Source organism: Lepidochelys olivacea (assembly GCF_965140295.1).
Source record: "Lepidochelys olivacea isolate rLepOli2 genome assembly, chromosome: 7".
Classification (NCBI taxonomy): Eukaryota; Metazoa; Chordata; order Testudines; family Cheloniidae; genus Lepidochelys; species Lepidochelys olivacea.
The window spans coordinates 6,166,133-6,189,003 of NC_140417.1; the positions used below are offsets into that span (position 1 = coordinate 6,166,133).

The 22,871-nt window shown below is 46.5% G+C and overlaps 1 protein-coding gene across 5 annotated transcripts in view; it reads right to left on the reverse strand.

The window, feature by feature from the left end:
- ADAMTS9 (ADAM metallopeptidase with thrombospondin type 1 motif 9) overlaps positions 1-22,871 on the reverse strand; it is a 141,401-nt gene that overhangs the window by 5,005 nt on the left and 113,525 nt on the right. For 4 of the 5 annotated variants that reach the window (XM_084633186.1, XM_084633185.1, XM_084633184.1 and 1 more), the window contains 9 exons: positions 17,420-17,590; positions 14,074-14,268; positions 11,995-12,127; positions 11,616-11,710; positions 11,400-11,494; positions 11,173-11,306; positions 9,501-9,592; positions 6,057-6,161; positions 1,182-1,276 (listed from right to left, as the gene is read on the reverse strand). In XM_084633186.1, coding sequence (XP_084489312.1) covers positions 1,187-1,276; positions 6,057-6,161; positions 9,501-9,592; positions 11,173-11,306; positions 11,400-11,494; positions 11,616-11,710; positions 11,995-12,127; positions 14,074-14,268; positions 17,420-17,590 — 1,110 coding nt within the window. In that variant the 3' untranslated portion in view covers positions 1,182-1,186. Of the gene's footprint in view, positions 1-1,181; positions 1,277-6,056; positions 6,162-9,500; positions 9,593-10,223; positions 10,605-11,172; positions 11,307-11,399; positions 11,495-11,615; positions 11,711-11,994; positions 12,128-14,073; positions 14,269-17,419; positions 17,591-22,871 lie in introns of those variants that run through there. The other variant, XM_084633187.1, reaches the window with a different exon arrangement.

The following is a 22,871-nucleotide window of genomic DNA, read 5'->3' on the forward strand; positions in this document are numbered from 1 at the left end:
CTATTGTTACAGGTAGCACCTAAGGTTGCAAGAGTTGAAAAGAGCAGAGAAAACCTGTTTCTCCACCTCTTTCAGTTTGCATATGACAGTTCTGTGTGTACCGTCAGTCTCACTGTTTCCCTGAGCTTGACCCTGCTCCCATTCAAGAAAATCGACAAATTCCCATGAAGTTTAATGGTGAAGAATCAAGCGGTTTATGCTGTGATCCACTCAGCCCGGGATGGGGGAAGCCATCAAGGAACCACAACCCTAAGTGTAACTAGATCCTTGATTCTAAGGTGTAGCTGCTCAGCCTGAGGGCCTGGTGTAAGTTAGAGGAGGGGCTCTAATTGACCCCTGCTGGCTATGGTCAAAGGGGCTGTACTCCAGCTGAGAATGGAGGGAGCACAACTCTTTGTACTTCTGAGTAAAATCAACCTATCTCCAGTGTGGGGTCTTTTGGACAACATCTTAAAAACAGAGGCCCAGCCTACATGGAAATGGGGGACTAAATTTTCAGTGGGCAATTTGAACACTGAAGACTGGACACATGTGATTTACCACTGCACTTACCATGACTGCATGTGTAATTGCTGCACATGCAAATCAATATTTAGATGTCTAAATCCCCATTCTGCACATGTAATTTCAGTAAATGTGCGTACAATCATGGAAAATGCAGGCATACATGTAGGTCCACAAATGAACATGCCTTTTTGCATGTGGACCTTCTCTGAAAATTTGGTCCATATGATCTCTGGTATTTTCTTCAAGTGGAGTGGTTTGTCCTGGTGTCTAGGACATAAAGCAATTCCCTGCCTGGTGTTGTATGTGCCAGCTGGCAGTCCTCTCCATCCCAATGGTGGCTGAGTATCTGTGAAGCTGTATGAATCTATATGGTTGTTTGATAATCCCTTTAGAATTAAAGGCATTATATACAAGTCAAATTTTAATACCAGTGGAGTTTAAATACTGGATAACATTTTCAAAAGCACTTAAGTGACTTAGAAGCCCAAAGCCCAAATCCCATTTTCAAAAGAGACTTAGGCACTCAGGGTAACATTTTAAAAAATACCTAAGTCCCAAGCAGACAGAATTCTAGGTGCCTAAATCTGGTTTGACAATAGGACTCAGGAGTGTTTTTCTTGAGCAATACATTCCTGGAACTATTTCCCTTAGCACCAAAAACAAGGGGAACCTACCGTTGCTATAACACTTGAACCTCGAGGCCTGTTCCAGATGATGGAGTGCACTTTCCACAGTAACCACCACATTTCCCTATTACTTTGGTACCATCCTGTGGGAAAAATCAGAAATGATATCTCAAACCATGTCACACCAGAGAAAATCAAATGCCGCCATTTCCAGATACCCGAGTCTGTGGGTGTTTTAATAATAAAACTGAAAATGTTTATTGGAAGGGAAAAAATTCCTCCCCAAAATCTATAACGATGTATAAATTAACAGCTATTTTTTCCTTTGATGCAAATGTAATTACATTTATGGCTAATAGGTCAGATGCTGGCCCATTTGAATGCAGAGAAAGTAGAGTATTTGTGAACTGCCAAAAGAAATGACACCCAAGGAAGAGGCCATTTGCTGGGAAGTCCTCTAGGCCTGAGCTTTCTCCAGCTTGCCCCCACAGAAAGAACTTTCTCATGAGTGAATTACTCGTCTCCTCCCCTTGGACAGGATCACAGATTAGACAGGAGAAACAAGACAGCTGGAAAGAAACTGCACCTCAAACGTTACCGAGCATGTGAAAGGCAAGGAAAAATGTTTGCCAACACTACATCCAAGTTTTTATTTGCAGGGGAAAAGCCTGGTGTGGCTCAGCAGCCCCAGATGTGACAAAAAGTGATGCTGTGGGAATGTGGAGATCACTAGATCTGGCTGCTATTCTCCCAGATTTGTACATCGTTCTCCAGCCTTTCTAAGCTGTAGACCGGGGCAGTCAACTATCCCTTGTCAAGGTCCAGATTTCTTGGTCAAGGTCCAGACTCCAAAGGAAAATAAGAAAAAAACAAATAACCCCACCAATAACCACCCACCAGCTCAAGTAAATAAAAAAAAGATTTCTGGGTCTGTTCACAAGAGTCTGGCAGTCCAGATTTGACCTGCAGTCCATATATTGACTACCCCTGCTGTAGACCACTGATAGATGATGAAAGACAGATAAGAATGAGAAGACCTTAGGCCTGAGTCTGATCTCGGTTAAACCAGTGTAACCCCATCAGATTCAATGGATTGACACCACAGTAACTGAGATTTGAATCTGGTGCTCTCCTCCGCCTATTGTCTACAGAGCATCCTTCCCCCCCCCCTTGGTTATTTCCAGAGACAGATACTCTTCAGAGGGGAATTAAGCCATAGATGACCTGAAAATTGGACTTAAGTGCAGTGCAAACCTGCACAGAGCACTTATTTGTAAACTGCAGTGTATGAACTCTCTCCTGCACTTGGTGCTACTGATCTGTGATTGTAGCAGACTGCTCTCATCTCTGATTGGTATTTCTTCTCTCCTTCGGTTTGCTCTGGCACTTACACCCCAAGAAGTACGCCAGGCAGGTTGCCAAAAGGGTAATCAAACTAAGCCATGTGCCTCAGGGTCTGTTTTAATTCTGCCAACTATAATTGCCTCATTTGCCTCTCCCAGCACCTAACTCGACTGCTGGAGGTTTGCTGCTGAAGCTTCTCCTTCCTGAAGGGGAGCTGAATAGATCTGTCCTGGCCACGACTCGGACCCAGGGCTTTGCGTCCTGAGCTCACTGGCAGCTAAAGTGGAGCAGAAGCAGCTGTTCCGCTCCAGTATTAGGTACCAGTGATGTCATCAGCTGTCCCAAGGGAAACAGAGAACCCTGAAACTGACAAACACCAATCTAAGGCTGGATTCTGCTGGGTCCTGACATGGGTGCAGAGTGGGGCGCAGCACAAGGAGCTTCCCCCAGCACTGAGCTGCCCCCCAAAGGACCAGACAGAATTGCTAACCTTGCAAGGAAAGAGAGGAGAGAGGCAAAGGGATGCAGGAGAAGAGGACAGGGCCATGGCTGGACTCCCCTGCACTAAGGTGGGAGCAGAGATTGCTTTGTTCCTGTTACTCTAGGGGCGCTCAGTGCCCTCAGAGGAGCCAGAAGGGGCAGAGAAGAGTGAAAGCTACACCTGTTTCCCCACCACACTCCATGCACTGGTCAGCAGAGAGAGACTGGTGCACAGGAAGGGCGGGCATGGTAGTGGCTGCAAGTGCCCCTTGTGCTGGGGGAGTTCAGGGAGGTATTCTGCCGCCTGGTACTAGCCCTGGGGCAGTACAGGGCCTCACCACCCCTACGGATGGGCTCTGACCCTAGTCCATAATCAGGCACAAAACCGACTGCCGGATCCAAACCCTCTCCCCCCTCCCACCAAAATATAATCTTTAGCAAAGTGAGATAAAAAGGTTGAGAACGAAACAGGTCATTGTTATGAGAGTCCAGACTGACTAAAACCAGAAGAAAGCACCAGCTCAGACACCAGTGGCATTATCCTTATTGAAGAGAGGTCCTCACAAATAGGGTCCTGGGCCATAGGCATGGCTTCTAGGCACTGTCACAATACAAATAATAAATGATGTTATGCTGGATGGTGGGAATGGCTGCCATCAGGCAGGGCTTTAATCATTAGACCTGGTTAAATGGCAACTGGAAGAAGCAATTAATCTCCTTTTATATAGTGATAGCGAAAACAGTAGAAGCCACTGCCCAAGGCATTGGGGTGCACGACAAGCCTGAGCAAGAACTAACTGAGGGAAATAAGAAGGGTTTCTTTGGGACTGATTGCAAGCACAGGGCCAAGGGCTTGTTTGACATGCCACGTGTGTACATGTGAAGCGAACAGACTGTGAGAGCAGCAGTGGTGAGCATGACCCTGAGAAAGAGAGCAGAGAGAGAGTTCCTTGGGACACATGACTGCCTGGAGAGGCAGACTTGGAAGCAAGGTAACCGCCTGCAATTGTTTGTTCTTACTGTGTTCAGGGAAACAGGAGGTTGTGCACATTCTTTGTAAATAAATAGGATTTCAGCAAAGAATATACCTGACTTTTACCTTCCATCTCTCCTAATGGAAGCAATCCTGCAAAACCTGGATAACTGGCTAGCCGCTTGGGCCACGGAGCAACAGTACTAATAATAACCAAGCCATAGAGCAGGAAAGTAATGCACGGTATATATGTGAAATGCTTATGGTGACATGGGGTTGTAGATGGGGGTTCTCTGAGGCACTGATGTCTGGATAATACCAGACTCTGGAAATAATGAACAAAATCGCTTCCAAAAGTTAGCACTGATTCTCAGAGTTCAAAGCATGATCAATATCTGGAGGGGGGAAGGTGTGAGAGGTGAATATCCACAGGGATGAGGGATAGTCTTGCATTGGAATGCTGCTGTCCCCTCACCTCCCATTGACCACATGCTGCAAGCAAGTCAGATGTCCAGTTCCCCTCGAAACCCACTGAGGCTCCTCTGAAAACCTTAGCCATGACCTCTAAGAGGACGCAGCCTGCAGACATTACACCCCAAGAATGACTCTCTTGCTTGGTTCTTCTCTTCCTCTCCGCTAGCTTCAGTCTTTATCTTTTCTCACTTTCCCCCCCCTCTCTCTTCTCACCTCATACCTTGACACCCTCTTCTCCCACTGTCTGCCACCCCTTCTGCCTTTCTCCTCTTTCCCTCTCTAAGTAACACCAGCACCACACTTCAGGGCAACTGCACCTGTATTTCCACCTCTGTGGTCCCTCAGGGGCACCTACTTCAGGCTCCAGGCTCTTTGGCCATCACCTCTGTTGGGTGGAGACCCCTGCCTCTCCCCCTCCTGACCGGGGTTTTTCCAGACAGCACAGTTCCCTGCACACACACATGCTAATAAGCTGACCAGAGATCACTCTCCAACTCTAACAAGGGCTCTGATCGGAGTTAGTCCCTCAAACCTCCCCAATGGGTTGTTTTTGTGGTTACAAGTTCATAACAGCCTCAGCTCAGAACAAGACACCGACAGCACAGAGCAGCCTGTTTCTTTTTTCAGCTTCGGCCTTTGATCCCCAACCTTCGGAAACAGGTAATGAGCAGACAACAACCCCTTCCTCCGGGCCTGGCTTCAAAAGGTTGCGTTTTGGCGAACCAGCAGATGGCATCTGTATTCACCTCCTCCCAGAGAGTTCCCAGGAATTCCACATCCTGCATATTGTCCCAAAAGATCATTCTTGTCTGCTGCATTGTTCAATATAGCCCCTTGATCACCCCAGCCCACAATAATGCAGAACCTCGGCATTTAATACATTGGACTCCAAACATACGTAAACTTAATTCAGTAAGGTTTTCCAAGCATATTGCAGGAAATTGCCATGTCTGTCACAACCAGCATCTAATACTTACCAGGGATAAGCCAGCATCTAACCCAAATATCTACCCACACAGATGGACAAACACTGACTAAGTGAGTCTTTAAGATTAACTGCTCTAGCAGCCAAAAGAGTTAAGCTGCTTGGGGGCAGGGACTGTCTTCTTCATTATATTTGTGTACAGTGCCTAGTGAAATGTGATCCTGATTCGAGGCTGGAGCCTCTAAAAACTACTGCAAGCAAATAATAATGGCCACACCCCCATTATTGGTTTTACTGATTGCTCTTGGTCATGAAATTAGACATTATAGATAGAAAAGGCCGATGAGGTCAAATTTTGCAGCCCTGACTCAGGCAAAGCTCCCAGCAAGAACTTTTCCTGAGGCAGGGTCACAGAATGTGGTCCATCCTGCTAACGAAAGATGCGTCTGCACCACCGTGTTCAGTGATTTTAGCTTCACGGTTAAACAGACCCATTAATTAATTGCAATAATTCAAATCAAGTTAAGTTTACGACACCTGTCCTACTCCCACACACACGCACACAAAGTTATGGGCTATGCTTCACATATCTAATGCCTACATTAGATTTCATTACGATATGCTGTTAGAAGAATGATTCTATGCAAGATAATGCGGCACACAGAAATTAGGTACCTCCCATTAGCGGGTATAACCAGATTCAGAATTAATACGCTCATTCTCTTACTGGGGATTTTTGAATTTCCGACACCGCGTAATTCCCTTGTGAGATCCATTTTGCTGTTTCTGTTAGCGAAAGCCCTGTTCCGTAAAGATCAATGCTAAAGCGACCCTAAAAACACAAAAACACATCGATTACCACAAAGACATACCTTCTGAAATGGCTCAATCAAAAAGCGCTCGGAGAGGGATGCACAAGGGACCTGAGACCCCACATAACCCCTGAGCCATATTTAAATTATGTTATTCTTCATTGTTGCAAGCACGCTTCTGTAACAACCTGCCACGGTGTCATTTTTCTAACAAGATCTCGCCGGCAATGTTTTCAATTTTTCCAAGCCCTGAGAGTGATTAGCACATATTGTACAAATCACAGCATGACTCAGATTAAGAATTTCTTTTCATTTGGGGCTTCAAAGAAGAGGGCTGCTTTCCCACCACTGGCCAGCTGAGGGCATTCTTGGCCTTCCCATTGCAAGCTGCTTCATCAGCTCCTGGAACATGGAAGAGAACTGCATTCAACTCAGCCTCGCTTCAGAGCTTTTTTTCCTCCCTTCTCACCCGCAGAGGGCATCCATGACCTTATTTTGTCCTATCTTCTCCCCCACCCCAACTTAAATCAAAATCAAAACTCTGTTTTGTTTGGTTTTTAGGTATGTCCTTAACTTAACTCGCCTTCTATTTCCAGAAGCAAAAAATGCTCAAAAAATGAAGGGGTAAGTCGACACTTGATGCCTATGCATAACTCCCATTAGCAAACACCCACTTGACTTTGCGCTTTGAAATACCCCTTTCCACCTAACACAGAGTCCGTGAATCTGCTGGCTGTTATCTCAGCCTGATCTGGAGTCCAAGATGGCTGCTCTGCTAGGAAAAGGCAGATCGCGGCTAGCTGTGCTCCATGTACTCACTACCTCGGGAATGTGAATTTCCCGAGGTAGCGAGTACATTAAATGCCAAATATCTACTTAGGTGGAGAGAAATCAACATTCATGAACGTTCCTGAAGTAACAAGTCAATCCCTGAGACATGGTGCTGTACAGAAAGACATCAGCTTGGAAGGCAAGGAAATGGAGAGACCTCTCTTCCTCCGTCAGCTTCCTGGACTCCTTATTCACTAAACCTCGCTCCCAGACCCTCCGACTATGACGAAGGTCGAGAAACAAGTTCTTACTCTCAGAACCGATCACTCGTTATTCTTATTCCAGAATTCAACAGTGTTATACGCTGGTTGTGCTGGAAGCTGATGACACCTAGAAGGCTAAATGAGGCACCTGTAACATAATGTAAACAGGCCTTCTCCTGACCCATTGTATTTCAATACAGTGTACACCACTGTATACGTCAGGGTGAAGCTACTACATGCTAGCAGGAGTGGCAGAAGGTCCCTAAAAGTGGGGGAGGGGCTACCAGCGCCCGAACGGAGGCTCTGCCCTCGCACCGCCTCTGCCCTCCAGAGGCCCCATCCCCACCCCGACCCTTCCCCCATCCTTGCACCACCCCTTCCCCCTAAGATCCCGCCCCCCACTCGCTCCTCTCCACCCTCCCCTTCCCGTCAATGGGTAAAAAGTGGGAGGGCCGTGACCCCCTGGCCTCCCATTCCAGCGCCCCCTGCATGCTAGAGCATTTCCAAATGTGCATATTGGTCACAACCAAACTTCTCCAGCTCACTGGGCCTGTCCTTCCCTCTCTTTCCTCTGCAGGCTGCAAAAACATCTCCACACTTGGCCCCTTTGCCCTCCTCTCCCTCTGCTGTGTGTGCCCCAACACCAGCGCACTGCTCCCCAGCCGCGGAGACCAGGAGATCACACAGACGTCAGTAGACTGATGGATTCTGCCTTCAGCGCCACCATCTTCCTTGCCAAACTGCTCTGCTGCTCACTGGCTGCACCTGTGCCCACACCCCCAGCTGGCCCCTTTCTGCTTCTGACTCTCAACTTCCTCTTGCTTGCATTTTCTGTGGGAACACGTGTGTTATCTGAGGAGGACTCTCTCCACTGCCTTTCACTTGCCTCAATCTTTCTCTTCACACACCTTTCCCAGCACGGTCTCCTTCAACCTGATCTCCAACTTGAGGTGTCTCTCTTGCTCCTCTCTCCTAAATGCCCCATTCCCTTCCAACTCTCAACCTTCTTCTTCCACCCGCTCTCCACCCTCTTTAACCACTCTCCCCTTAGCCTTCAGATACGCCACATTCCCTCCGGCCTCCAAAAACCTTCCTGCAAGCCTCATGACAAGCCCATCTCCATCCTCCATTTTGCCTCTTGGCTTCTCAAGTGCATGATCCCTATTCCTGCTCACTTGACTTCCTTCTCCTTGATCGCCTACTGTTTGGCTCTGTCCCCTTTCCAGCCACACCCCCTCTTTGGTTGCATTCTTCTTGGCCTGGCTGGTAAAGTTGTCCTCTCTCTCTACGCCTTAGCACCCTGTGACCGTACTATCTTGATCTCCATCCTTGTTCTTGTTCTTCTTGTGCAGAAGTCCCTTGAGGTTCCCTGCTTGACTCTCCCCTTTTTTCTTTGTACAGCCAGCCTGTGTGCCCTCAGCCACTCGAATAGCGTGAAGCATCACTGTTATGCTGATGATTCACAGATCTGCTGCTCAACCCCAGACCCACCCCTGCAATTCCGCTACATCACACACCTCTGACTGTCTCATACAGTGGTTTTCAACCCTGGGGTCCACAGACTATGTCTAATGGGTCTGCAAAAGGTTGTTGTTAGCAGAGAATGGAGGTTTTCAACCTGTGGTCTGCGCACCCCTGGGGGTCCGGAGACTATGGCTAAAATTTCCAAAGGGGTCCGCACCTCCATCCAAAATGTGTTAGGGGTCCGCAAATGAAAAAGGTTGACAACCACTGATCTAATAGCTCAACCTAGCAGAAGAATGGTTCAGAGCTTAAGGTGCTAGCCAGGGATTTGGGAGATCCAGGTTCAATTCCCTTGTTCGCCACAGACTTCCTGGGCAAGTCACTTAGTCTCTTTGTGCCCCATCTGAAAAGTGGGGTAATAGTACTGCCCTATCTCCCGGGGTGCTGTGAGGATAAATGCATTAAAGAAAGCAAGATGCATAGATACTACTGTCAGGGGCCAGGTAAGTATCCCAGATTGATAGATCCCACCAGTGCAAACTGCATCAGGCAAAACCTCCCCAATCATTTTTTTTTTTTTTACTCTCGTTTCCCCTTTATTGTCAGTTCTGCCTCCCCGTGTTGGATCAGGCCTGGCTTTATGGAATGTCTCTTTTTGAACCCCGCTGGTTGTCTCCCAATAAACCCAATGGCTGTTTGCAGAACAGAAAGTACACTTTGTACAGACAAAAGAAAGTTTCAGACTGCTGAGATGAGAATGTGACAGTTGTTGGAGCTGGGCTGATGTGATCAAGAGTAATTAATATAAAGTCTGAACATAATAAATGGAGCCAGTCCCTAAGAAATATTATTGTCAAATACCTGTGGGCATTTGGCTGCACTGTAGCAGTCCCCCGCAGTGGCATAAGGAACAGGTCGACCATCATGTGTCCGTGCAAACTGTAAATCAGTTGCTGAGAAAATTATTTGGTGAGCAGCACAGAGAGGGCAGATGGGGAGAGAGAGAAATTTGAACACGTTATTTGCTAACCAGGACATCTGGGCAATTTGCTTTTATACATTTTTCTAGGGAGTTCAGCAAGATCTTGTCTCTTGGCTTTGCAGCAGTAAAACCCCAGTTCAGCAGGCTGCTTAAGAACACGTGTAACATTCCGCACACGAGTAACGCACTGACCCAAATGGGGGTCCTCACATATTGAAAGTTGCACATGTCTTCAAATACCTTGATGAATTTGATTGTGTAGAAAAAAACAACTAACACGGACATAATGGTTTTGGTTATATTCTCACAGCAGAAAATTTCCCAGTAATCTGAACCCACCAGTAACACAAAACATATGAACATCCAAAGTGTATATTTTCCCTTAAACAAAACAAGGCAGTGGAACAGAACAAAACTATTGTTTCAAAGTTAGAAGGGCTTCGTGAAAAATTCCAGCTGATTGATTTAAAATAACGTATGACAAATCAGACTGGGATTTTCAGAGGCGTCTATGGAGATTAAATGGCCATTTCCTTTTGTATTTCGATGGGACTGGGGTGTCTCATCCCCTTAGGCTCCTTTGAAAATCGGAACCTCCTAGATTCTATAGCTCACATGGTGGGGATATTGCCAGGGTGCCTAGCAATTTGCAAAGGAAGTGATAGCAATCATGTGAGATTGGTTTATCCGGCCGTTTTAAAAATCTGCAATCTTTGCCCCCTCAATGCCAGTACTAATACTATGGTGTATTTTTAAAATATTTACTGAAAAGTGATACCCAGCCAAATTCTACCCTTAGACGTAGGTGTGTGGCGCTCCTCTTGGAGTCAATCTCAGTGGGCCACCAGACATACACCCCCAGCGTCCATGGGCATGGCAGACATAGGATTTATATGTCTCATCCTCCTCCCACCGAAGCCAGTAGCACAGCTCCCATCGCCTTCAACAGGAGTAAGACTGGTTCCCTAGGGTTGGCTCATTGCCTACGGAAGTCAAGAGAAATCCTCCTATTGACTTCAATGGCCATTGGATCAGGCCCTTAAAGAGTGCAGAGTTCAGTTTTAGTTGCACCACTGGGAGTTATATACCGGGGTGCTCCACGCAGGGATGAGCATCTCTGAATCCCTGGGGCCCTATCCTGCAATTGCAGCTAATGACATGTGTGAGTGAGAGAGAGATGCAGGGCCAGGTTCTCCAGGGTTATATTTGCAATTCGATTCCAATTTAATATAAAAATATCAACAAACCAATGCATAAACCAGGCTGAGTTCACAGCATGGTAACAGATAATTCAAAGGAATGAGAAAACAGTCATTATTTTGTATTTTTTCCTGTCTTAAGGTGATATAGTTTAATCATTCCTAGTGCACCTAAACTGCTTTTCAGGGGAAAGATCTGATGAGCTCTACATTTGAATGATTTGGGGTGATCAGGTATAAAATGAAAGAAGGTCTTTCACAAGACAGCCCAAGAACATGGCACACTGAATTCCCTCTCTTTGTCTGTCCTTACAGCTCCATTTGGTTAAGAGAGACCCTGTTTTTTACTCACTTATTATCTGCATTGTGTTCAGGTCCAGCCTGACTTTGCTGAAGGCAGAAAACCCAGCTGCTGTGTAATCTTTCCTACACTGGCAGTCTTCTCGTCTGCTCCCGTTATACGGACATTCGGTCGGGTTATGTAATCTAAATCAAAAGAAAACCCTTTCTACTCATGACAGGAAAATATTGCCATGGAAAACAAAGCGGCATGAAGCTCAGAACCAAGAGATTGCTTACCTGTAGCCGTACACTTCAGAGAAATTCTCCGCATACCCACTGACAAGAGTCACATACTCCTCTGGGCTGCCAGTCTGCATCCCAGCACAATATATCTGAGAGTGAAAGAGATCATAATTTTGTCAGACACTGACTGTAAAAAGCATGGTGGGAAACGCAATGGTGGAAGATAATCTTGCAGCTTCAAGAAATGCAGAATAGATTGCAGAAACACACCTTTAATATCCTTCCTTTCACTTTCAGGTAATATTCACCATCTTCAATGACACCTTTGAGTCTTTTAACATCTTGGCAGCTGCTTGGTAATTCACCTGAAATGACACTGAAATAGTTGTAGTCAAGTTGTCATTGTACATCACCATTCCTTCTGGGAGCGCTTAGGCCCTGAGCCTGTGAAGCATCTAAACATATGCTTAACTTTTAGCATGGGAGTGGTTCCAGTGAAATCACACACATGTTCAGCGCTTTTCTGAATCAAGGGCCTGATGCGGGAAGTGCCGAGGACTGCGGCCCTCACGGAAGTCAATGGGAGCTGCAGGCGCTCGGTGCCTCTCTGGCTCCACCGTAAGTGCAAAGCACCAATCTGTAGACTTACAATCATAGATGTTGTGACATGTCCTCCTCTCTTCGGGTTTTAAATCAGCATGGCACAAAGCGCTCGCCTGGTCATCATTGGTCAAGCATTGCACTGACCGGTGCATCACTCCAATGCCACAAGTCGCCGAGCACTATAAAATAAAGCACGGTAAGTATTGTGCCATGACTGGAGCTTATGGTGCTAGGCCGGTAAAACACAGACGGCTGGTCACAATCAAATTGCCAAGGCCCCAAACCAGCACAGCATGCGAGCACACATTGAACTTTAGACACACAAGGAGTCCCACAGTTTTCAGCAGGACTACTCACCAGCCTTAAAGTGCTTTGCTGGATTGGGGCAGAAATGGTTCAAGTGAACCATATGCTCAAGCAAAGAGTCCAGTGGCTGCTTGTTCCACTTGCCCAATCCAGTGGATTGACATTGTTTCACGCCAGCAGGGATGCGCGACAGAGAAACATTCATTAAGGAGTCAGAATCCAAGCAAGTCTTTGCTTACGAATGTGAAGCTCAGCTCCGGGTCACAGAAAGGCCCCTTTGAACAAACATGGGTTCATTTATGATTTCATATCCAAACCGTGCAAGAGAGCAGGTGAAATGGTGGCTATACCTGGGCTCTCTTTGAAACCCAAACTCAAAAGGAATTTTAGGGGTAAGGACTGAAACCAAAGGGAGTGTTTACACCAGATCCTGCAAACGGAAACCATTCCATTTTGCGCAGCTCTAGGCCTGAATTTTCAAAAGCTAAGAGTGATTCTGGATGCTCTCCATGTTTGGGTGCCCAACCGGAGACACCTTAAAAGGACCAGCACTCCCATTAAGTTCTAAAAATCAGGCCTATTTATGGTGTCTCAGGATGGGCAGCCAGAATCACTAGTTCCTGTTGAAAATTTATTCCCAACTAGTGCACAGTAAGATGGCGAAGACATTCTTCACATATTAAAGACAATCATAAATTATCCATTTATGCCTGTCCCTGGGTCACAGTGATCACTCTGCATCAGTCCCTGAACCTAACATTTCTATGGGAGCAGAACAGGGCCCAGGATTTGAACAAAGCTGAGAATTATTTCCACACTAAATTATTTTGAAAATCAAAGGCTGGCAAAGCCATGATGGTTTACAATGTCTGGTAAGGACAACAGGGCAAACCAACAGCCAAATTTTTACTTTCTGAAGTGTGTGCAACTCCCAAAAGAAGTGCTATTAAGTCAGACAAATTTCACACTGTTTTGCTTGACTCAATCCTCATAAAGATTTGATACATATCCTTAAATGCCCGAGATGTGTTAATGAATCAAAGCCACTGGGGAAACAGCGTTTCAAAGAATAGCAAAAGTCTTCAAAAAAGTGAATTGTCATCTTTTAACTAAAATCTGAGCAGGTGGTTTAGGATCCAGAATAGGTTTGGCACTATAATAATGTTACACTGAAAGGCTAGTTTCTTTTCACTCCTCTGTCACAGCACTTGAAGTAAGGGGGGAAAGGAAAGTGTAATTCTTTACGTGTTGATGCTCAAAATTTGGCCAAATTTTGGCATATCAATTATTCACATAATAAGCCTTGAACATCCACGTGAGTGAATTTCATTCCAAAACACACGGCCAACCATCGCTTTTGCTAGATCCCAGGCAAAAGATCACTTCCTCTTTTTTGGCCACCTGTGCAAAGGCTGCTGGGATGTACAAGCTACCTGGGAAGGCATGAGTAAGACAAGCCGAGCACGGAGGGGAGCTGGGAGGAAGAGATCTGTGTCATGCAGTCTTGCTAAGACAGAAGGGGAGAGTGGAAAGGAAGGGACATAGGGATCAGAGAAGCAACGACGGTTCTGTGACTGGAGTTATCAGTCACCTGGCTTCAGCAGCAGTGCTGTGATCATTGAAGCTGTCAGCTGTTTGACTGCTGGGTGTGGGACCCTTGGGAACAATCTCAAAGGCTAAGGCTACCATTGCCTGAATGTGTGTTACCCAATGCATCAATTTTGGGCCAATGGTTTGACCCACCAGCTCAACTTCAACCTTTCTCGCCCCTTGGTAATACTGCCTCTCTCCAGGCACCACAACTCAACATTAAACTTACACTTCCCCAGTTGCCAACTCGCCATGTTGCCAAAACTGGACATTCCCCAAGGTAGCATGTGCGGACATTTGGTGGCTGGGTGCCAGGACAGTTGTCTATATTCTGGTAACCGTACTCGTAATGGTCCTTCTCGGTGTAAATTTCACTGCATGAGACCAACCTTTGCTTATAGCCCTTGCCGCAGGTCACAGAGCACTGGGGAAAATGAAGGAGTTTGGTTAACATTGCGCATGGGCGCTCACAGTGTCTCTTTGACAAACAGGGAAAAAGAAAGGCTAGCTTGTATTCTTACACCAGTTATGGAGGAGGGATTCTATATGCTTGTGCTCAGAATGATCAATAAATGACCGGTACGCTTTAAAGTACAGTACTTAAGTGGCTGCTGATTATTGTAGTGGTCATTCGCAACCTACAAAACCAAGTGCTAAAATTAGACGTGGGTCACACTCTGCCCCCCACCCCCACCCTGCCCCTTACTCTCCCTGAATGGTAGCTCAGTTCACAAGTAGTCTCATTGGGACAGATCCTCAGCTGCTATCAATCTGCAGGCACGAGTCCACTGATGTTGGTGGGACTCCTTGTGCGATGCGGTATTTCTCTTCACGAGTAAGGGCAGCAGCATGTGGTCCTCTGCGATCAGTAAAACACTGCTGTGAATCTGTGTTCTTCTACAGGATTTTCAGAAAAGGCTGGTGGGGGGGGAGGTAAACACGTGCCCTGCACCACTGGAACGAAGATATGCTAGGAGGCTACAGAAGGAGGGACGATGTTTTGTCTGCAGTTAAAAAAAATAAGTAGCTTCCCCTTTATAGCCTATGAATTTAACAGCACCTGGGGTGAACACATTGTTGATCTGAGAGAGAGCATAGGCCTCGATTCTGCAAACTTGCACACACGCAACTTTATGCATGTGAGTAGCCCCACGGCAATGGCTAAATGTAAGCATGTGCATAAGTGTTCGCAGGATTGGACCCACAGTAGGTTACTGAAGCAGATATTTTGGTAGATCCTCTCATATTTGAAGGAACATTTTTCCAGAAAAAACATATGACGACTGAGGAATGCTGGGTCATAGGCTGGTCCTTCCAAAAATCTCTCTCTCTCTCTGTATTTCTCTCCCCTGTATTTTCGTGGGCTCCTCCCCGCCCCACCTTTTAGTCTCTCTTTCTTTCTTTGCCTCTCTCTCTCTCTCTCATCTCTGCTCTGTCAGCAGCAGCCTTGTCAGGTTCGTCTGTTGCTCTTCAAGTGGAAAGTACTCCTTCACTTGACGCAGAAAGAAACAATCTGCGATTAGTCCATTTCCTTCTGCGGTGAGCTCTGGCTCCAAAGGGAAGTAGACAATTTTCCTTGGCATGTAGCCTCCTGCACATTTTAGGTGGCAAATCCTGCTCGCTTTCCTCACATGAGTAGCCCTTTGAGTGTCAGTGAGACTGCTAGGGTCAGGAAAGTGAGCAGGATTGGGCCCTCAAATGCTACGATATGCAAGATTAAGAGAAGTTTCAGAGTAACAGCCGTGTTAGTCTGTATTCACAAAAAGAAAAGGAGTACTTGTGGCACCTTAGAGACTAACCAATTTATTAGAGCATAAGCTTTCGTGAGCTACAGCTCACTTCATCAGATGCATATCGTGGAAACTGCAGCAGACTTCATATATACACAGAGAATATGAAACAATACCTCCTCCCACCCCACTGTCCTGCTGGTAATAGCTTATCTAAAGTGATCATCAGGTGGGCCATTTCCAGCACAAATCCAGGTTTTCTCACCCTCCACCCCCCCACACAAATTCACTCTCCTGCTGGTGATAGCCCATCCAAAGTGACAACTCTTTACACAATGTGCATGACAATCAAGTTGGGCTATTTCCTGCACAAATCCAGGTTTTCTCACATCCCCCCCACCCCCATACACACACAAACTCACTCTCCTGCTGGTAATAGCTCATCCAAACTGACCACTCTTCAAGTTTAAATCCAAGTTAAACCAGAACATCTGGGGGGGGGAGCGCTATCTTAAAGGTCGCTATCTTAAAACAAAAAAACTTCAAATCCAGACTCCAGCGAGAAACTGCTGAATTGGAATTCATTTGCAAATTGGATACTATTAATTTAGGCTTAAATAGAGACTGGGAGTGGCTAAGTCATTATGCAAGGTAGCCTGTTTCCTCTTGTTTTTTCCTACCCCCCCCCCCCAGATGTTCTGGTTTAACTTGGATTTAAACTTGAAGAGTGGTCAGTTTGGATGAGCTATTACCAGCAGGAGAGTGAGTTTGTGTGTGTATGGGGGTGGGGGGGATGTGAGAAAACCTGGATTTGTGCAGGAAATAGCCCAACTTGATTGTCATGCACATTGTGTAAAGAGTTGTCACTTTGGATGGGCTATCACCAGCAGGAGAGTGAATTTGTGTGGGGGGGTGGAGGGTGAGAAAACCTGGATTTGTGCTGGAAATGGCCCACCTGATGATCACTTTAGATAAGCTATTACCAGCAGGACAGTGGGGTGGGAGGAGGTATTGTTTCATATTCTCTGTGTATATATGAAGTCTGCTGCAGTTTCCACGATATGCATCTGATGAAGTGAGCTGTAGCTCACGAAAGCTTATGCTCTAATAAATTGGTTAGTCTCTAAGGTGCCACAAGTACTCCTTTTCTTTTTAAGATTAAGAGAAGGATCTAGTAATTAAGCTGATCTTCAAAGGCCAGATTCTAGGCTGATGAAATCGGTGTAGCTCCACTGAATTCAATGGAGTTAGAGAGATTCCCACCAGCTAAGGATCCATTTCTAGTGGAATTGTGCAAACAGGAGGCTGTGGTTGGACTGCGTTCACTTATGTTATATGTACTAAGGGAATAAAAACATATTTAATATACACTGTACGGTAAGTGGAATCCATGTGGGAATAAAAACGCTTCAAGTTATCAACCAGGACTGTACTGGAGACTGATCTTTACTTTTTAATATCCTCTCTTTTGTTCCTCTCTCCCACAGAGAAATGACATAGAAACAAATAAACTAATAATTAAAGTATCCAGCACCATGCTGCAGGCACTAATTACTGCTCCAGCCCATCAACCCGTTTCTTTTCTTGTGGGGAGGGGGCAAGGGGATGGTGCTCCTGTGTGGAAAGACTTGAGCTTTTTGGTCACATCCTCAGCTTAGTGCAAATCAGCATCGCTCCAGCCAAGTCAAAGGAACTCCATTGATTTGCTCCCGCTGAGGGTTTGGCTCTTGTTGTTCAGAGGGTACATTCAGACCCTGATCAGACTAACGATGTTGAGGCTCACAGCCCAATCAGCAGAACGACTGTCGCCACGGAGCGCTGCGGTAGAGTCCCTGCGGTGCTTACCTCGGACCATTCCCCCGTAATCCAGATGTACTCGCAAGGCGGTAAACTGCAGCTCTCCCTATCAGGGGGGCGCTTGCTGACATCACAATTCACGCTGTCCTCCTCCTGGTTATTCTGATTCACGCACACAACTTTCCGGTACCGGGACCCTTCCCCACACGTTTTCATGCACTGCCGATAAATGAGAGAGGTCAGCACAGGTGTCCCAGAACTTCATTTTAATACACATAGTGATGCAAAAACATTTCCCCAGTACAAATGATAAACTAATGGTACTTACGAATGCTGTTGCTTTCTATTATTAGTTACTTGTATTAGAGGTAGGGACTAGCAGCCACAGCTGAGGTCAAGGCCCCACTGTGCTAGGCACTGCACAAAGTCATAAAGAGAAAGAGCCCATGTCTTGACAAGCAAACAGCTACATAGTTGGGTTGCCAATTTTGGTTGGACATATTCCTGGAGATTTCACCACATGACATCTTTTTAATTAAATATTCATCTTTAATTCCTAGATACTCCAGGCCAATCCTGGAGGGTTGGCAATCCTACTACATAGGCAAGACAAAGGGTAGAAGGGGAAACAGAGGCACAAAGAGGTTGAATGACTTTCAAAAGGTCACGCAGCTAGTCAGTGAAAGAGCTGGGTACATAATATAGGTTTTTGGATTCCCAGTCCAGTGCCCTACCCACTCACTGGACCCTACCTGCCTTTATTGTCTTTCTAACTGCCTATTTTATAACAAATAAATGTAAAATATGTTTTTGCTTCCTTATTGGCCATCCTTATTTTGAGACTAGGAATTGTTCAGGGGCTGCTCGCAGCAAGAGTTGGCAAGAGTCAATAGGGCGGCACTGATTAGTTTTTAAATGCTGGTGGATCCAATTTGTCCTGGGCTACCGTGCGGAACCCCGAAGAAAGAATTAACTCCAGTGTGGGTTTATGTATTTAGATTTAGCCAACAATATACTGAGGCAGGTAAGGTAAGGTAAGAGGAGGCAGACAGAATGTGCACGGAAAAATTAGGGGGAAGATGAACCTGGGACTCTTGCTGATGGATTGGCTGGAGAATGCACATTTGAGGAGAGTTAGACATGTGACAAGAATGGGAGAAGAATGACCGGCAAAGGAAAGGGACTGCAATGGAAGATAGAGGATACAATGGAAAGACTCTGCCAAGAGAAGACGGAAGAGAAAAGGACTTGAACTCCAGGGCCTATAACCATAGGGATAGATTGACTTCTATATTTGGGGAGACAATTCTAGCCAGGCCAACGGGGCAGTGTGTGGGGGGACAAATTCTGCGCCTTCCTGAGACTTGCAGTTTGGGGGAGCAATGCTCCCCCATGGCCCTCCCCAAACTATGTGTATGCCTGTAACCTGTGCCATGAACCAGAAGGAGTGGCAAAGAATCCTGGGCACCTCCGACACCATGTAAACGGGAAAAGACGTTGAGAACTGAAGTGAAGTGGGATTTATGTATTTAGATTTATTAAAAGCATCTATCACCAATATTAAAAAATAAAAAAATAATTTCTCCCCTACACAAAAGACAGGAGCCCAGAGAAGGACTCTGGAAGAAAGGTTCCCCAATGATCGCTCATTTCAAACAATAAGCTAGTTACGTACGGTACACATCTGGCACCCTTTGCAACAATATTTCAGTGCTTCACAATCTTGAATATATTTATCCTCCCCACATCCTTCTGAGACAGGGCAGTGCTATCACCCCCATTTTACAGAAGGGGAACTGAGGCACAGATAGACTATGCAACTTGCTCAAAGTCTGTGGCAAAGCAAGGACTTGACCCCAGGTTCCCACTAGACAAGAGCCCTAACCTCTGGACCAGCCTTCCTCTTCTACCCTACAACCAGCCAACTCAACCCTTCCTGCAAGGCCCAAGATGTCCTTTGCAACACACCCCAAAGCTGAACAGACTTGGGCTTTGTTGGGCAAAAAGTAGGGGGAAGTGAGACATTCAGAGGGAAGGGAGCCTGTCAGTAGGCCCCTTTCTTTTAAACCTGAGGTCTGTCAGCTGAAGCAGCTCTCTCTCCCACAGCCTGGGCCCTAACCACAGAGAGTTTCATGGGTCAAAACCAACATTTTAGACTCCACTTAGAATCTGACTGGAAGCCGGTGCAGACCTTGGAGCATCAGCACAGAGCGTTCACTGTCTGCATCCGATGAAGTGAGCTGTAGCTCACGAAAGCTTATGCTCAAATAAATTGGTTAGTCTCTAAGGTGCCACAAGTCCTCCTTTTCTTTTCACTGTCTGATGGAGCAAGTAGTCTTCTGCGCTAATTTAGGTTTCCAAAAGACATGGAGGGGTTGCCCGCCTGGGGAGTGCACAGCAGCCATCTCGCCTCGAGGGGACACAGGTCTGGATCACTGTAGCAAGGCCCGCATTTCAAAGGGAAGGTCGCCCCTGATTTCCCAAGCACTGGTGAAGAAAAAGCAGCCGTACTGAGACTGCTTGGATTGTGGGAGGGTGACAGAGAGCAGAACGGGAGCTCTTCATCAGCCAAAACACGTTAGGCAAACAGGTCCTATGTACATGCTTTACCCACCTTTGGCTGGACTCTGAAAATACCTTGACCAACGGATGGAGAGGTTCACCACTGCTCCTGAAAAGGCCTTTCCAGACATGTTAAGGCCCAATCATTCAGCCCTCTCTGTGGCACTACTCCCGTGAGTAAGGACTGGAAGATCAAGCACCTAACTCAGCTTAAAGGTTAAAGTAAGGGGAAAGCACAGCTCCCCGGCCCATGCTGAAAGCAGGAGAGCTCCCCTGCTCAACTTGACTTGAGTAAAGCAGGCTCCCCTCTCTCCTTGACTGCTGCCTTGAGAGGTCCCCCTACCGCTTCAGTCTGGTTTAACCACCGTTGCTACAATGCACATTACTAAGAGCAGGATACTTCAGCCAAGCCCAACAAATGCTTTTTAAACCTTCTGCAGCCACAGGAGGCAAACGGGACTGGTCTCCTTGTCCTCTATTAGTGGAGAAACACTGCGCTAACAAGGCCGTGCTAAACTAGGGCATGGCTCCTTCCTGCACTCACACAAATAGGTTCTCTTCTCAAAGCGCATTCTACCGAAAGCACGGAAGGGTCAGAGTCATCGACAACAGAAAAGTCAAAATAAAAAATTATCAGGCGCTGCAAAGCTTTCAGCTACCTGGAGTCATTACCAGACCATTTCTTGAAAATTATCATTGGATATAATGTGCAGGAATTGTCTTCCTCGAAGCAAAGGACGTAATATCCAATCAGACTGCCCGCATGCGCGCACACACAAATCTACATGTGAAGTTACCTCGGGTTTCATCGGTTAGCTTCATCATTTGTACATCATTTTCAAGTTCTCTGAACCAGTCACGGCTTTCCTAGGACGAGTGAGCTCTACCGAGTACACCTAGGGCAGTGGTTCTCAAACTAGGGCCGCTGCTTGATCAAGGAAAGCCCCTGGCAGGCCGGGCCGGTTTGTTTACCTGCCGCATCCGCAGGTTCGGCCGATCGCGGCTCCCACTGGCCGCGGTTCGCCACTCCAGGCCAATGGGGGCTGCGGGAAGTGGCGCGGGCCGGGGGATATGCTGGCCGCCCTTCCCGCAGCCCCCATTGGCCTGGAGCCGCGAACCGTGGCCAGTGGGAGCCACGATCGGCCGAACCTGCAGATGCGGCAGGTAAACAAACCGGCCCGGCCTGCCAGGGGCTTTCCCTGCACAAGTGGCAACCCTAGTTTGAGAACCACTGCCCTAGGTGAAAGGCAGTACTACTAGAGCCTTGTGTTTTTAATTAGCTGTCAGAACCCAGACTGCAAATGATTTCTTGAGAAGGCTGAAATAAAACGTCAACAAGTAGAAGTGCTGTGGTTCGGAGCAGCATAGCCCTTTGGGTGCAGAGGGCTTGCAGGAAATGCAAGTTAAGGCTCAACATCAATAGTTAGTAAATAGCAATCATGCAAACCAGCAAACACCCCCGCTCAGCAGCATTTATTTTGGAGGAGTAATTTAGCAGCTCTTAGGCAAGAGTCAATATTAAAAACTCTGCAGCCTGGCAAAAAGACCCCACTGGCTACATGTGCTTTTTCAACCTTATTTACTCTCTTTAGGTCCCAAGAGTGGAAATTTCCCCTAGGTCTGAACTGAAATGTAGCACTCCTAAGGGGGACAGAATAATTTGCTTGACTGTGATTTCCCAGGAGAGCGAACCAGATGTGCTATATATTTGCCCTTCTCAGGTATCGCCTCATGGTATAAGTAGAGTACTCCTTTAAATTACATTTAAAAGTGGGTTACGGGATTCTCTAAGCACAGTCAACAGAAAGCATTAATTGTCACCTTTCCAATGCAGCATATACCTTAACCGAAGTGCTCCATTCTAATTAGGGAGTTTCTGCAGAAATCTGTGGCCCACCCGGGTGATTTAACAGGGCCTGAGGCTCCCGGCCACCGCTACTGCAGCAGCAGCCCCCCAGGCCCCTTTAAATCGCCCGGGCCCCTGCGCAATTTTCCCCTTTGCCCCCCCACATCGGCAGGCCTGTCTCCCCTACATCAGAGGCCACCAACACCACAGAGCACCTGCCCACTCAACCCAGCAACCTCAGCATCCTCAGTGCTGCAAGAAGCTAGAAGAGTTAATTAATGACTATAACAAGAGATGGTTTCCAGGATGTTCCCTATGGCTTTTCATTGGCAAGACTAGAGTGGTGTTTTTAAAAAAAGGAAGACTAAACAATGCTTGACAAACCCCCTTTAAAAAATGAAATCAAAAAGTGAACGGTGCTGTAACGTTATTTTAGGTCATGCCATAAGTGTTAATTTGGGTTCACTGCATTCCTTGTTCACAGCATATTAAAGCAATCTGTGCCACAACCCTATGAATAACGTGCTTGCTGTATTTATAGCTGGCAAGGAGGTGATTTCGCTTTAACCATACATCTGACAAAATGAAAACTACTTCAAGAGAAGCAGTGACAAATTCAAAATGGGCAACATCCGCAGCGGGTTTCAATTAGTGATTCTTCTTGGGCAAGGAGGGTTTTCTCTCCCCCCCTCTATCCCTAAAGCTTCCTTGGAATCCAATGTGTCACATGCTTGAGATCTCCAGAGTGCACACAGTCCGGTGGGGAGCCCTTTAAGAAACCAGTGTGAACATCCGCCTCCCACAAAAGTGGTGGGAAGAGGAGCGGGTCATTCTCTCCAGCTGCAAAAATGAGAGAGAGGACGCCAGGTTGGAGAAGTTCCTTTAAGGGCTAATTATGTTGTTTGGTAAGTACTAAAACGGCATGCTGGTCGGTGAACTACTTTGCTTCCTGCTTGCATATTCATTAGCTGAATGGGTTTAATGTCCTCTGTAGAAGAAAATGTGTTGTTTGGGACAGCAGCTTAGCCTTTTGCAAATTTCTTTCATGCTAACGCACTTCTGTCTGAGGCAAACAGCTCATAGTCTATTCTG